We start from the raw sequence: 14,237 nt of genomic DNA, 5'->3' as shown, positions 1-14,237 counted from the left end.
CATGGTATTTGGTAAAGTTGAAACAGTCTCAGTGGAGAGTGTACTTGTAACTGGAGCAGCTTTTGTTTCTGTTTGAGGTTCAACATCTTTCACATTGTGCACTTGTAAATCCTTTTTCAACTGTGTAACACAGGTCTGACATTTACTAATTTTTTCTTCACATTGCTGAAGATTTGTAGTAAGCTGATCTAAACTTCCCTGGAGGGTTTGCTGGATTGATTTGAGATCATGGTGGACATCTCTCCGGAGTTTTTCCACTTTGTCAACAACTGCTGAGGTAAGGGTTGATTCAAATTTCTGAAACTCAGTTGCAAGCATCAATTGTACAGCTTTGACCAACTGGTCAGCATCTGCAGCCTCATGTTGCTTAGCTCCAGTGAGTATGGTGACAATCTCTTGCTTATTGGACTCTATTTTGGCTGTAAGGGTGGTGATTTGATTCACATGCTGGGATGATGAAGTTTTCAGCTTTTGAGTAAGTTCATGCAAACATTTCTCTTGTTTTTTCATTGTTACCATCAGATTGTCCAAATTACCTTGCACATAAGAACTGACCTGCTGAATTTCTCTCCTAGGGGTTGGAAGGTTCCCAGGCAGATCATGCTGTTCCATTGTAGAAGGTGAAACATCTGCAGACGTGCACAGTTGCATGCTAACATGTTCCTGGGACAAAGAAAGAGGTTGCATTAGAATATGGCCTCCCAGAGCAGTAGGAAGTGTCTGTACTGGAGTTGCATGGCTTGGGAAACTATGGACCGGTGAAATATTATGCATAATTTGGTCATGAGGTGGAAATCCAGAAAGTGTTTGAGTTTGCACTGGAGGTGACCACACTGGCGTGGAAATTGTTGGGGCATCAGGTGCATCAATATCAACATATGTTGACGTTGAATGGGAAAAGAACTGGGCCATGACTTGTGTTGGTGTTGGGTGTGATTAGGATTTGTGTGTGTTTGGGACAGCAGGAAAAAAAATAAATAAATAAAAAAAAACCCCAATAAAACAAAAAATACTCACAAAGAAACTGTTCTCTGCAATCAATTACATCATGTCCATATTATCAATGTAAGAGAAACCTTTCAAATGCATGTACAAAAATACGACAGATGACGATCACATTTTCTAGTTCAAGTTCCCACACACTTTGACACAAAAAATAAATTCAGCTTACACAGGTTGCTCAAGCAAATTTTCACAATAAACTCAAATCATTATACCAAAAACCACATACATGACAAGTTTTTTTTTTTTTTTTTTACACAATTTCTGTTATTTGATGATTTTTGTCAATAGTTCTCACATTCAGCAAGAAAAAAACAATTTTAAACTATTAAACATTCACAAACAAAATCCTGTCCTGTAATTCAGGTCAGTCAGTCAGTCAAAGAAATTCAGTTATTCAAGTCAATCAATGAAAGTTTCAATTATTCAAGTCCCTTAAAGTGTTCAATGTCCCTTAAAGTGTTCATGTCCCTTAAAGTGTTCATGTCCCTATTCGGGTGCCATTTCTGTAACGGTGGTCACACACACACAAAAAAAAAAAAAAAAAAAAATTTTTAATTAATAACTCTTAGATTAGATTCCAACCCGGGTCTCCCGCATGGCAGGCGAGATTTCTACCACTGAACCACGGAAGGCGCTGTTGAGGCGGTGCGTCTGGTAATATCTCCCTCTAACGCAGTCACCCTCGGGCAAAAAAAAAAATAAAATATATTATAATATAACATACATATATTAACAAATTTTATGCATGATTTCGGGTGCCAGACAAGTTTTAAACCTTGCCACAAATAAATCTAACTATAATTAATTACCCAGGATAGCGAAAACAAAACTTATACAAGACCCTCCGTTACATACAGTAACATAGAACCATACGAAATAAGAACAAGAAAATCGAATTCCACTTAGAAAGATTTAATGAATTAATTTAAATGGCAAATACAACTACAAGTAACAACAATACCAAAATTAAATATTTATATAGTCAATATCCTACAATCATTTTAAGTAACCCAAAACAAGATTCCTCTCTAAAAACAACAACAAATACACCAAGAAATAAATAAACAAAACTTTTCAAATTTCTCAAATAACTAATTAAATGAAAATAAAGGGAGGTTGGGTGGAGAATGTATGTATGTAAGTGTATGAGTGAAACTGACCCAAGAGGCTTGCAGTGGTGACGTCAGGAGGTTACACGTCAGCAGTTCACTGGCTGGCAGGTGACTTGGCAGAACGGACAGAAATGATAAACAGGCAGCCGTTTTCGGAGGTGTCCTAACACATCGCACCGGTAATTTTTCAACACGAAGGTAACGTAAGACTGGCACTCGTCAGCAATTACCAGGAAACTTGGTGTTACGGTGGCTATAAAGGACAAGTCAGTGAAAACTTGAGCATCGCCGCATCTCTTCCTCAGCTTCCTCAGACCCAGGCAGAGCCACACCCGCAACGCAACTTGGTGACGCAAACACCACTCCCACACTGGAGGTCAGAACTCTCTCTCTCAGAAGAAAGAAAAAAACCCTTTTATATAATTTCCCATCATTGTAATTGGTTGTAGCATCCAATGGGGTTGAACTCATTATAAAAGGCAGTGACAAAGGAAGTAAACACAAAATAGGGGCAGTACAGAAAGTTTCTGTATTGTCACAATGCAAACAGAAATCCCACCAGGAACACACAAATACATACATTGTGAGAGTTTTATGGTGGTATGAAAATGTGTACCAACTGTTTTTTCACAATGTAATTGATCATTTGTGAATAACTGAGAAACCTCATGTTTCTTCCAAAATCAACATCACGTTTATTTAAATGGTTATTTCATGGAGATGGTAAAATCTCAGGAGTGTCCTGACCAAGACAGGCAGCCAAAATTACCCACACTGTATGCACAAACAGCAATTACAACATACCATACACTCACTCTAAAACCATGTTACCAATTAGAAACAATGACACACCATCAACTCAACCTCAATACTATGTCATTGTAATTTAAATCGACTGAAATCTGAAGACGCAGCATATTTAAAAAAGGTTTGACCAAACTCAGTTCTAACAAGGCCTATGAGATTTTACCTTGATTGTGAACGTAATAATACCAAATTCAATTCTTGAATTAAACAACAGAGATTGGCAATTTACCCAAATGGCTCTTTATATCAACAAATACCAATGCATTCTTCTACTAATATCTTTATTTTTATCAATATCCTTTATATTTTCACATCTACACATTACAGAATCCAATCAATGCACAAGTAAACATTATTTTATAACCACCCTTCCTCCTTACCCTATCCTTTTTGGACAGACCACTTGAATGGACCTTATTGCGAGGCAATGAGCTATAATATTCAACAAGGCAAACAAAAAACCAACAAGTAAATAAAAACTGAAAAATAATAGATATTTTTCTAACATTTCTCACACAAAAACTCTTATTTCTAAAATAGCACAAGTTGGTTTTAACTTTTCCTCAAATACCTAATATGTGAATCAAAATCACAATATATCTCAGTGTTGGGAGTAGCTCAGCTTCTGATGATACAATGTAACTTTTCTAGTAGCTAACTACTTTTTCAGTACAGAGTTGTGGATTAACAACAGCTATTAATTTAGTGAATTTGCGGGGATCTGAAGCAGCATATCCTCATCTTACAAGATCACATACTACAATAGTGTATTACAGCCATCTATTTGTAAATCACACATGTCATGGGTTTACATTTGTGTACAGCTGAAGTCAGAATTATTAGCCCCCTGAATTATTAGCCCCCTGTTTATTTTTTCCCTGATTTCTGTTTATCGGAGAGAAGATTTTTTTTAACACATTTCAAAACATAAAAGTTTTAATAACTTATGTCTAATAACTGATTTATTTCATTTTTGCCAAGATGACAGTAAATAATATTTTACTAGATATTTTTCAAGACACTTCTATACAGCTTAAAGTGACACTTAAAGGCTTAACTAGGTTAACTAGGCAGATTAGGGTAATTAGACAAGTTATTGTATAATGATGGTTTGTTCTGTATTGAAAAAATATATAGCTTAAAGGGGCTTATAATTTTGTCCCTAAGACATACTGTGAAATTTCTTAGCACCGTTAAACATCATTTGGGAAATATTTAAAAAAGAAAAAAAAAACATTCAAAGGGGGCTGTAATAAATAATAAGAGTTAAAATTCAATGCATGAAGTAAGAATGTTGTTTTTTTCTGGATTTAATTGCCGTAGTCATTCGTTTTAAGAACATTTGTGCTTAATTTAATTATTTTAATTGCATTGCTACATTTGTTGCAGTTTTGTACTTTGTCTTTTTACAGTCTGAGAAATTTGATTGTATCATAAAACATTTAGCCTTGTCAATATGATTGCATTGAAACTGTCTTAATTACCAAAAATATGTACATTTATTTACACTTTTTGTAATATACAAAACACCTTTGTAAAAACATACTTCAATGTAACTAATTACTTTTAGGAAGTAACTTGTAGAGTAGATATAGCTACTTTTTTCAGAAGGCGCTAATAGTCTTCAAATCAAATCACTTTTATTGTCACATCAGCAGCAGCACGTGTACTATGATGAGTGAAAAGCTTATAGGTGCTGGCTCCAGACAGTGCAAAATAAAGACGAAATAAAACAACACACTCCCTAAACACAAAACAACATACACTTAGTAATGTTGACAGTAATATGTAGAAGATAATAAATACGTGAAATACAATGAATCAAGAATAACACCCACTACACATATAGGCACAGATAGACAAGAACACAGTCCAAAAAAAGTGTTCTCATACATGTGTCTGACTGTTGGTGGAAAATTATTGTTGTTTTAAGTAAGGATTGGTTGAAGTGCAATGCATTCAGTGTATGCTTCCGGTTAGTGCATCCACACAAAGCACATAAAATGGTTTTTATGACCACCTAAGTTTAATTTCCTCAAGCTCAAGGGTCTTTGCTGATCACCCACTTTATTTGCTACACATACTTTCTTTTCCTGTTAAAAAACCAACATAAAAAATAAGGTATTTACAAAACTTAGTTTGACAGTAGCTCAGCAACTGTGTCTAGATGAGTAGCTTCTAGATTATCAAGCCACAGTTTTAAAGTAGCTTCCAATACAAGTATTTGCACCTTATACTCAAACACAGAAGTGATTTGTCTCCCTTGTGTCAACTGAAAAATAACATTTCTATAGTTTGTATCATTCAATATTCATCTTCATAGTGATTAGCATGCACGTTCTTAACCTGATTATGGTTAATAAGCTAACAATGCATATAAATGTGTTAACAGATGTTCCATTATCAGAGTAAGTTCTAAAAACATCTGAAGCATAATCCAAACTTCACAGCAAGATTCTTACCCCTTATGCTGTTTTCACCAAGCATATAAACGCTAAACCTGCTTTCTGTCAGCTTGTTAAACTGCACAGGTGTAATACTGCAGAGAGAGAGAGAGCGCACAACAATATTTTTACTTGCAGACAATCAGCAGTAACCCTTGTTGAGCAATTTTGTGTTTAATAGAAGGCTTGGATAAAACAACTCTAATTTTGGGCTGTCAGTGAAAATCTAACGATAACAAAAACTAGATTAGTCATATAATTTATTCCTGTGTATTTAAATTTAGATTTGATGTCTATTAGATTTTCACTGACATCCCAAATTTAGCCTTTTGTAGTCAAACTAAGTTTGGACATCTTATTTTGAACAAAAAATGCTTGCTGTGAAGGGGTGTGTGTAGTAGTAAGTGGAAATATCAAAAAGTGTCAAGGTCTATTTAAGTTATGGGCATGTTCGTTGGTGTTTTCAAATATCAGTACTATTTTGTAAAATTGCTTAGTACACCTTTTAGTTTATTATGCTAAGTATTGTGCTTTAATTTAACTAACACCAAATTAATTGACTTAATATTAAGTCTTGCACATGCATTCAGGTTACTGGATGAAAATCTGGATTCAAAAAACAGATTTTTTATGAGTTATGTTGTTGGTATGCATGTAAAGGTGCTCAGTGAGCACACAGCACCGCTATGAGCATTCTTGAGTTCTCTTTGCACCTGTGCAATGTGACACCTGACTCCAGGTAATAGCGCAGCTCCACAGTAACAGCAGGCAGGTGGAACAGCCACACATTCATACACGCTTACATTCTAGCTTCTTACCCACATAAATCCACAAGCAGGTAAGCCTTTATTCTTGTGTACTCATTCCGTCGCGTATGTAATCAAGTCGGGGGGTTTTCTTCTCGTAATGCATGTTCGCATGATACAGCTAAACACAATAGGCCTCTTATTCTGCCTTTATCTCTTGGCAGCTCCACATCCTCAAAGACCCGTTGTGGATTTCTTATTAAATGCATTGCAATTAAAAGAAATGTTTGACGATTTTATGATAACATTGTGTTATCATAAGCACGTATATGTATTTTATTGAAATTTCATTGCATTTTACCCATCCAGAGTTTATTTTAATATTTGTTAGTGGCTGAAACACACTATATTTGGTTGATACACATGCTTGTAAACTGTATCACATGATTACTCTACAACTCTACCCTGAATATATAGTTTCAGACCTAATAGTATAGAGTATACACAGTATATTTGTGTGTTCTTTGTGGAGTAGTGTTACGCCATTCAGTGCTTTGGCGTCAGTAAGATTGTGCTTTTTAAAATAAATTAATACTGTAATTGAAGGAAGAATGTGTTAAACTGATCAGAAGTGAGAGAAAAGACATAAATCAGTTAAACAAACGAATTAAATCAGTTTCAAATAAATGCTTTTATTAAAACTCTGCAAGAAATGATTAAATATTCAGCTATTGTCAATATTGATAAAACTAGGGAATATTTCTTTAGCTGATTTTATTTATATATAAAGTATAAAGATTAAACGGTAAAGGAAAATCAATGCGAATTCATGGTGAAGATATGTTTTTATCTGATAAGTAAAATTAATATTTGCACACATTCCATATTTGTATGCTTAAAATGTCAGAAACACAAAACTTTTCTTGTCTTGTTACATTCAATGAGAAAAACTTGTATTTTAATAACTGTCACAAAACAGTAGTTATTTAAAGTGTAAGTGTTTTGCCTCTTGAGGCTTGAATCTGGCTCCTTTTCACAATGATGCTTCTAGCTGGAATTCATGCTCTACCTCTGTGAAGTCTAAACCCCACCTACTTTCACCTGATTGGCCATCTCAGTCATTTTGACATTGACGAGTGTTGTTAGAGGTAGATCAGCTTGAATATGTAACTTTTAAACTATTTTGTCATCCTAACAACAGACAGAGAGATGCGTAATGGAGTGCAGCGGAGCAGTGCAAGAATTTCAAACATGATCTGGTGTGTGTTTGGTGGTTACAGCCCTAGCTTAATAGCTGCTGAAAATTCAGCTTTGCCATCATCACATAATTAAATGGTGTGTAAAATTGTAAAGTAGAACATTCTTTTTGAAATTGCCATATTTTTTACAGAAAATGAAAACTTACAGATCACAAATGTTTGAATGGAAACTGCATAAAAATATATTTATTTTATAACTTACTGTAAGAACCTGAAGGAAGTAAATGGGAAATGTGATGTCAGAATTGCACAAAGAATTATCTTCTTCTTCTTTTTTTTTAAGTAAATGGTTAAAGGTTGCTCAGCCTACATTAGATTAGCCACTTGTAGATTCACCCAACCTTTTGCACACTTTTTCTTTTCCAATCCTAGATAATTGGCTTGGAAAAAGAGAAAAGGGCTGTGACTGCAGAGCTTACTCATGTCTGTGACAGCAGATTATGTACTGAGTGAAAATACAACTACTGAGAGTTGCATAAAATGTCTGAAGGATCAGGAGTAGTGAAGTAAAAAGGAGTATGTTGAGCATAACCTAAAAATGTTTAAAATCCCAATTAATTTTATATCTGTATATTAATATACTTAATATATGACTGCTATATTATAAAGTAAACTCGATGTCACAAGCACCATGTCTCAAATTAGTAACAGGTCAATTAGTACAAAAACATGTTTAAAAATCTATAACCCACACATAGAACCATTGTTTTAACAGTTTACTAGAAGTTTCCATATGTTAACATTAATAAACTGTATGAGGTAACAAGAAAAGTTTAGTTATTGCATTAACAAACACAATGTATAGTGTTAATTATGTATTTTTTTTTAATATTACATAATGGAATTGAGCTAACAAAAAGCAGTAAAGGACAGCTGCACGTTTATTAAATTATGTTAACTATTATTAATGAATATTGTAACTCTTTTCTTGCTTATTGTTAATGTTAAATTAATGCACCATATTTTGGAAGAAATCTGTATAAATCATGCCCTCCAAACAAAATGTACTTATATATTATACATATATACATACATAGGTCTCAAAAAAGAATTTTATAAATATGTAAATATACAGTGCTATCGGAAAGTATTCGTAGCGCTTCACTTTTTCCACATTTGTTATGTTACAGCCTTATTCCAAAATGGATTAAATTAGTTTATTTCCTCAAAATTCTACACACAATACCCCATAATGACAATGTAAAAAAAAAAGATTTTTTTAAATTGTTGCAAATTTATATAAAAAAAAAAAAAACTGAAAAATCAGATGTACATCAGTATTTACAGCCTCTGCTCAATACTTTGTTTATGCACCCTTGGCAGCAATAACAGCCTCAAGTTTTTTTTAATATGATGCCTCAAGCTTTGCACAACTCTCTTTGGGAATTTCCTTTTGGGAAGTCCACTTTGCAGTTACTCTCAAGCTCTATCAGGTTGGATGGGAAGCAACGCTGTACAGCCATTTTCAGATCTCTCCAGAGATGTTCAATAGGATTTAGGTCTTGGCTCTGGCTGGGCCACTCAAGCACATTCACCGAGTTGTTGTAGAGGCACTCCATTGATATTTTGGCAGTGTGCTTTGGGTCATTGTCCTGCTGGAAGATGAACCGTCGAAGCAGGCGTCCGTTGAGCACTCTGAAGCAGGTTTTCAATCAGGATGTCTCTGTACATTGCTGCAATCATCTTTCCCTTTATCCTGACTAATCTTCCAGTTCCTGCTATTGAAAAACACAGCTTAAGAGCGGTGGTACGTGTGCTCGTGACATATCTGTCTAGACTATTTAAGGACCGGGTGCGAGACGCGCGATTTCTGGGAGATTATCATTCATTTGCGAGCATCCGGGAGTCTCTATGCAGAGAACATCCGGGAGACTTGGGATGTCTGAAAATATTTTTCACTTACAGATGATGGAGGCCACAGCACTGATTGGAACTTTCAGAGCAGCAGAAAATTTTTTGTAACCTTCCCCAGCCTTGTGCCTTGAGACAATCTTGTCTCGGAGGTCGACAGACATTTCCTGTGTCTTCATGCTTGGTTTGTGCTTTGACATGTACTGTCAACCCTGGGACCTTATTTAGACAGGTGTATGCCTTTTCAAATCATGTCCAGTCAACTGAATTTACCACAGGTGAACTCCAATTAACCTGCTGAAACATCTCAAGAATGATCAGTGGAAACAGAATGTACCTGAGCTCAATTTAGAGCTTCACTGCAAAGGCTGTGAATACTTATGTACATGTGACTTTTCAGCTTTTTTATTTTTATTAAACTTGCCACATTTTCAAAAAATCTTTTTCGAATTGTGATTATGGGGTATTGTGTGTAGAGTTTTGAGGAAATAAATTAATCTATTTTGGAATAAGGCTGTAACATAAACAAATGTGGAAAAAGTGAAGCGCTATGAATACTTTCCGGGTGCATTGCAGTATTATTTATGTTTTATATTTCAATATTAAATATTTCCCCAAAAATAATTTCAGCAATGTTGCAATAAAACAGAAATTATTGAATAATGTTAAAATACTACTTGCATGTTTTATATAATGACATGTGAAGTTATATTTTCAAATACATAAACTTTTGGACATACATATAGCCCATAAAGTGCTGCAGTGTCTTTTTTCTGAGCAGTACTATTTATTGTTTTTATTGAATCCGAAAAAAGAATGTGACAACTAGCTCTGGTCTGGCTTATGTATATAACTGCAAGTTACGCTGCTGCCGGCTCAGTTCATAAGAGCAATGATTGGATCAGAATTACCTGGTTCATAATGCTGAAGTCAAGCTGTGAAAGGCAACCCTGACATCCAATAAGATCTTATGGGCTACCGATGACAGATCTGTGTTCCATCCGATCTCCATGACCATCATTCATCCAGATCAACACAATTAAGTCTTATCAGCATTCATATTTTCAATAAGCACACATAAGATATGGCATGCTATCATTATTTCAGTAGAGAGAACTGTAAGATGTGATTCAATTGTTATATTTTTCCCTAAAGCACCAAGGAGCAGCAACAGAGCTTTGTAAATCAAGGTGCAGAAGGTTGAATCCATGTTCCCTAAGGTTTTCCTTCAGTGGTGTGCAGCTCTTTCCAGCTGCGCGGCTGAACTAGGTAAAAGTGTGCTGTTGTGCCCAGTAAGCACAGGCGTCTAGGCCAGCTTTGCTATTCGCTGTGCACTCAGCCATCCCATTTTGCTTCAGTGATTTCTTGCTGCACTTTCAAGCCTCCTCATTGTACTAGTGAAGCTATAGCTTGCTTTCATAATAATAGTATATGGCTCAAGATCATTTTGCATTACGTGTGATTTGCTTAATGTGCAAGGCATTACTGTCAGCTTTAAGCTCTGTTGCAATGTAGCTTGTGTTTACTGCTCCGACTCACATCATCATCTGGCATGTGATGCAGCGCTGATGATCTGGATATATAAGAACTTCCTTAAATGTTACTGTTGTTAATGTAATAAGCTCATGTTGTTTTCAGCTCTGCATGGGAATCAATATAGAAGGAAATCTTATCTGCTAGGAAATGTTTTAGTGAGATTGTAATTCTTGTCTGAAATACATTAATTTAGACTATATTTGTAGTTTACATGTACACGCAAGGCAACATATATTTTTACATTTTTAAGTTAATCAGGTTTCAACAATTTTTTTTTAAACTTATATAAAGTTTTAACTTAATATTTTTAGTCAGTTTGATGGATGCAATTTACTAGAGAAGATAATTTTTTACAGTGTAACTTAAAGGGCACCTATTTTATGCCTTTTTCAAGTTTTAAGATACAGTAAGTGTTTTGTGTCTCCAAAATGTGTCTGTACTGTTTCAGCTCAAAACACCCATCAGATTATTCATTATACCTTTCGGAATGTTAGGTTTCCTGCTATGAACACATTGTAGCTGTTTTTGTGGCCTGTGCCTTTAATTCTAGTTCTCCTTGCTCACCGTTCCCACGTGCCTGTCAGAGTGTGCTTCAGGCCCCTTTTACATTAATAAGTTTTAGTTTGAAAACGCATAAGTTTTGTTACTGTTACACTATCCGTCCACACTACCCCGGAGTTTTCAAGCCCTGAAAATTTAACTTTTTGAAAATGCTGAAGAGGCCGTTTTCCTTTTAAAACGCTACTGCTCCGTGTCAGTGTGGATGGGGGAAAACGGAGACATCTGAAAACGGAGGCAGGGCTGCTGACATTTGCTGTCTGATTGGGGCTTTTTCCTCAATATTAAGTGGCCTAACAAAGTTCAGTCTTGCATCCTCTCCTTGTGAGTTCAGACTTCGCAAGTTTGATATGGAAAACAAACTCCAGAGGACACGTCGGGTAAATCTTCAAAGGGAAAAGTGAGTGTACTTTATAGTCTCATTCGCATCACCCTGGATATGTTGTTTCACTTTCTTAACTATAAAATGAAAACATGATATGACAAACTGCCTATTTTCATTTTTATATTAGCAACTTAACAGACAAGTTGAGGCGTCATGTAGGTACATATTTAGATGATCGTCATCTTCGCTGTATGCATATTTTAACAAACGAAGCCTATAACACAATTGCCTCCTTTCATTTTCCTTGACAATACAAACATAACATGGTTACATGAATTAATATGTTGTCATATCTTTGTGCTCAGCCAAAACAAGCTATCCTTGATGAACAGTCTGACATCACAGCTCTCATCGCTGCAGTGCATGCCAGAGTGTGTGTGTATGTGGTCACGTGATGTGCGTTTTCAGCAGTGTAATGTGGACAGAAAGTTGTTCAAAAATGCTAGGTTAAACGCCAGTGTGGAAGCAGATCTTTTTCATTCTAAAATGTCGTTTTAAAACTGAAACACATTAGTGTAAACAGCGCCTTAATCTCCACCTCGGTTTAATAACCAGCACAGTGACAGACATGAAGGAAGCAGATCTCACGTAATGTTTGTGAGAAATACTAGAGTAAGACCTTTACCAATAATTATTTGATGTATTTGTTGTGGAGGGATAGAAGCGTCTGCTTTTATAATTGTACTGACATGCTGCTGTGGTAATAGATGGTAAAATTGTTGTAATTTATCACAAACATGCACTGTTGTAAAAACGTTTTATACTTATAAAACCCATTCTTGATCACAGTTGATGATGATTGATGATCACAGCGAGCTAAACAGATCTTTTAACCTTAGATGCTTTGCGCTGATCCTGTCTTGTTGATATGATTATACGCATTACTACAGAAACATGTTAATACGTGGCTGTAAATCAATTTGGTGGGCAGGGAAACCGCACTCCTACGTCATGTTGCTGTGGTCCTCAAAATGGGAGGGATTTGGATCCTATTTTAACGTCAGGAAATTAAAAAGACTCATTGCCTTTAAATCACCTCAATATGACTGTGGGCACACTATACCTGCACATAGTTCTGTCTAAACAGCTTACAAAAGATAATTTTCATCTCAGGTGCCCTTTAAAATAGTGTCTGCGTCCTTTGCAGCAGAAATGTTGCTTAATTAATGCTATTATTTGTAAGATAACTTCTGGAAAGTCAGCCTTTTAGTCAAACTTCTTCACAAAGCTATATCAAAAACAACTTAGACTTTTCATCTTTTTGAATACTTCTTTGTAGATTGTTTGATCTATACCAAGATTGTATTATAACATTTACTGCCACCTTTAATCAATGTAATGCATCCTTGTTGAATAAAAGTACTGATTTCTTTCAAAAAAAGAAAAACGTATTTACTTCAAAATGTTTGAACAGTATTGTATGTGACTTTGGTCACTAACTTTAGCCATTAGCTTCTACAGAAGATCACTAGCATATCATTATCTGTCATGAATACTATTTGTGATACGTAAGACCACTCAGTGGATGTGCTGTATTGGCTTTTCAAAATCTTTTAGGGCAACTATGAAATATCTTATGACTTACAATAATAAGCCAGATAGCTTTCAGGTTCAGAAATTAGAGGAACATTTTTCAGGAATCCACTTAGAGTCCATTTTAATGCCCACTGGTTTGATCAAACAGAGGCAGGTCTGGGCTAGATGTTTGTGATAAAGGGTAGAGCTGCTCACTGAGCCTAGTAGTAAGGTCAGTTTCTAGAATTAAACTTCAGCAGTGAGATAAATTAGCACCGTAGCAGCTAGCGCTAACATACTGCAGGCTTTTCTAGGGTGTTTTCAGAGTCCTGCTGCAGTGCATGTGGCTGCGTCTTGTGCTTTTGCCATCATCGTTTTGTCTGGTGCTTCCTCTTTCACCCGCACAACACAAACACGATCATTCACTAACATGCGCATGTGAGTCAGAACATGACAAACATGGTCACAGTTTAAAGCACATGTACACTCGTGTCGCAGGTGCACAAACACATCTGGATGGGCATCACAAACAAACACACACACGTTGATCTATTCAAATGAAGCTTTTCTCCTCACAGCTGAGCCTTTTCACACAGTGAGACTTTCAGAATGACCCTGCGAGCCGTTAGAGGACACTGTCTTCTTACACAAAGGGAACAAAACAAACTCGTGCATACGGATGACACAAGGCTGTAATCATTTACAGTTTTTTGTGTTTAACAGCAGTGCAATGCTGTGCTGCCAAAAGGTTTTTGTCTGCCAGAAGGAATGCAGGTTTTGAGGCAATGTGTTTTGTTAACCAATGACAATGACATTTTAAATCTTGGCTTTTTTTTGTCCTTTGAACATATGTAGAGTCCCAGAAGCATACGGAAGAAACCTTGTTTGCTTTAATTCAGGACTGGTGAAATTAGTATTACCCAATATAACTTAGGCATACAGTACATTTTACAGGAGTATTTGAACTTAATCAGTTATAATTTGTTGACAAAATTCACATTTAGCTTCATCTTGCAGTT

At 35.7% G+C, this 14,237-nt stretch overlaps 1 protein-coding gene across 8 annotated transcripts in view; it reads left to right on the top strand.

The window, feature by feature from the left end:
- cracd (capping protein inhibiting regulator of actin dynamics) overlaps positions 1-14,237 on the top strand; it is a 49,404-nt gene that overhangs the window by 18,012 nt on the left and 17,155 nt on the right. For 2 of the 8 annotated variants that reach the window (XM_073933106.1, XM_073933103.1), the window contains exon 1: positions 6,078-6,206. The exons of 3 other annotated variants lie outside the window; for them this stretch is intronic. Coding sequence is in view for 1 of the 5 variants with exons in the window: in XM_068215548.1 (XP_068071649.1) it covers positions 10,433-10,493 (61 nt within the window). In the remaining 4 variants the exon portion in view is untranslated. Of the gene's footprint in view, positions 1-171; positions 278-426; positions 476-575; positions 621-6,077; positions 6,207-10,379; positions 10,494-14,237 lie in introns of those variants that run through there. 3 more of the 8 variants (XM_073933101.1, XM_068215548.1, XM_073933105.1) reach the window with 3 other exon arrangements.

Source organism: Danio rerio, chromosome 20 (assembly GCF_049306965.1).
Source record: "Danio rerio strain Tuebingen ecotype United States chromosome 20, GRCz12tu, whole genome shotgun sequence".
NCBI classification, from domain to species: domain Eukaryota; kingdom Metazoa; phylum Chordata; class Actinopteri; order Cypriniformes; family Danionidae; genus Danio; species Danio rerio.
Note: the sequence above shows the minus strand (reverse complement) of the source record. Positions and strands in the feature narration are given on the sequence as shown.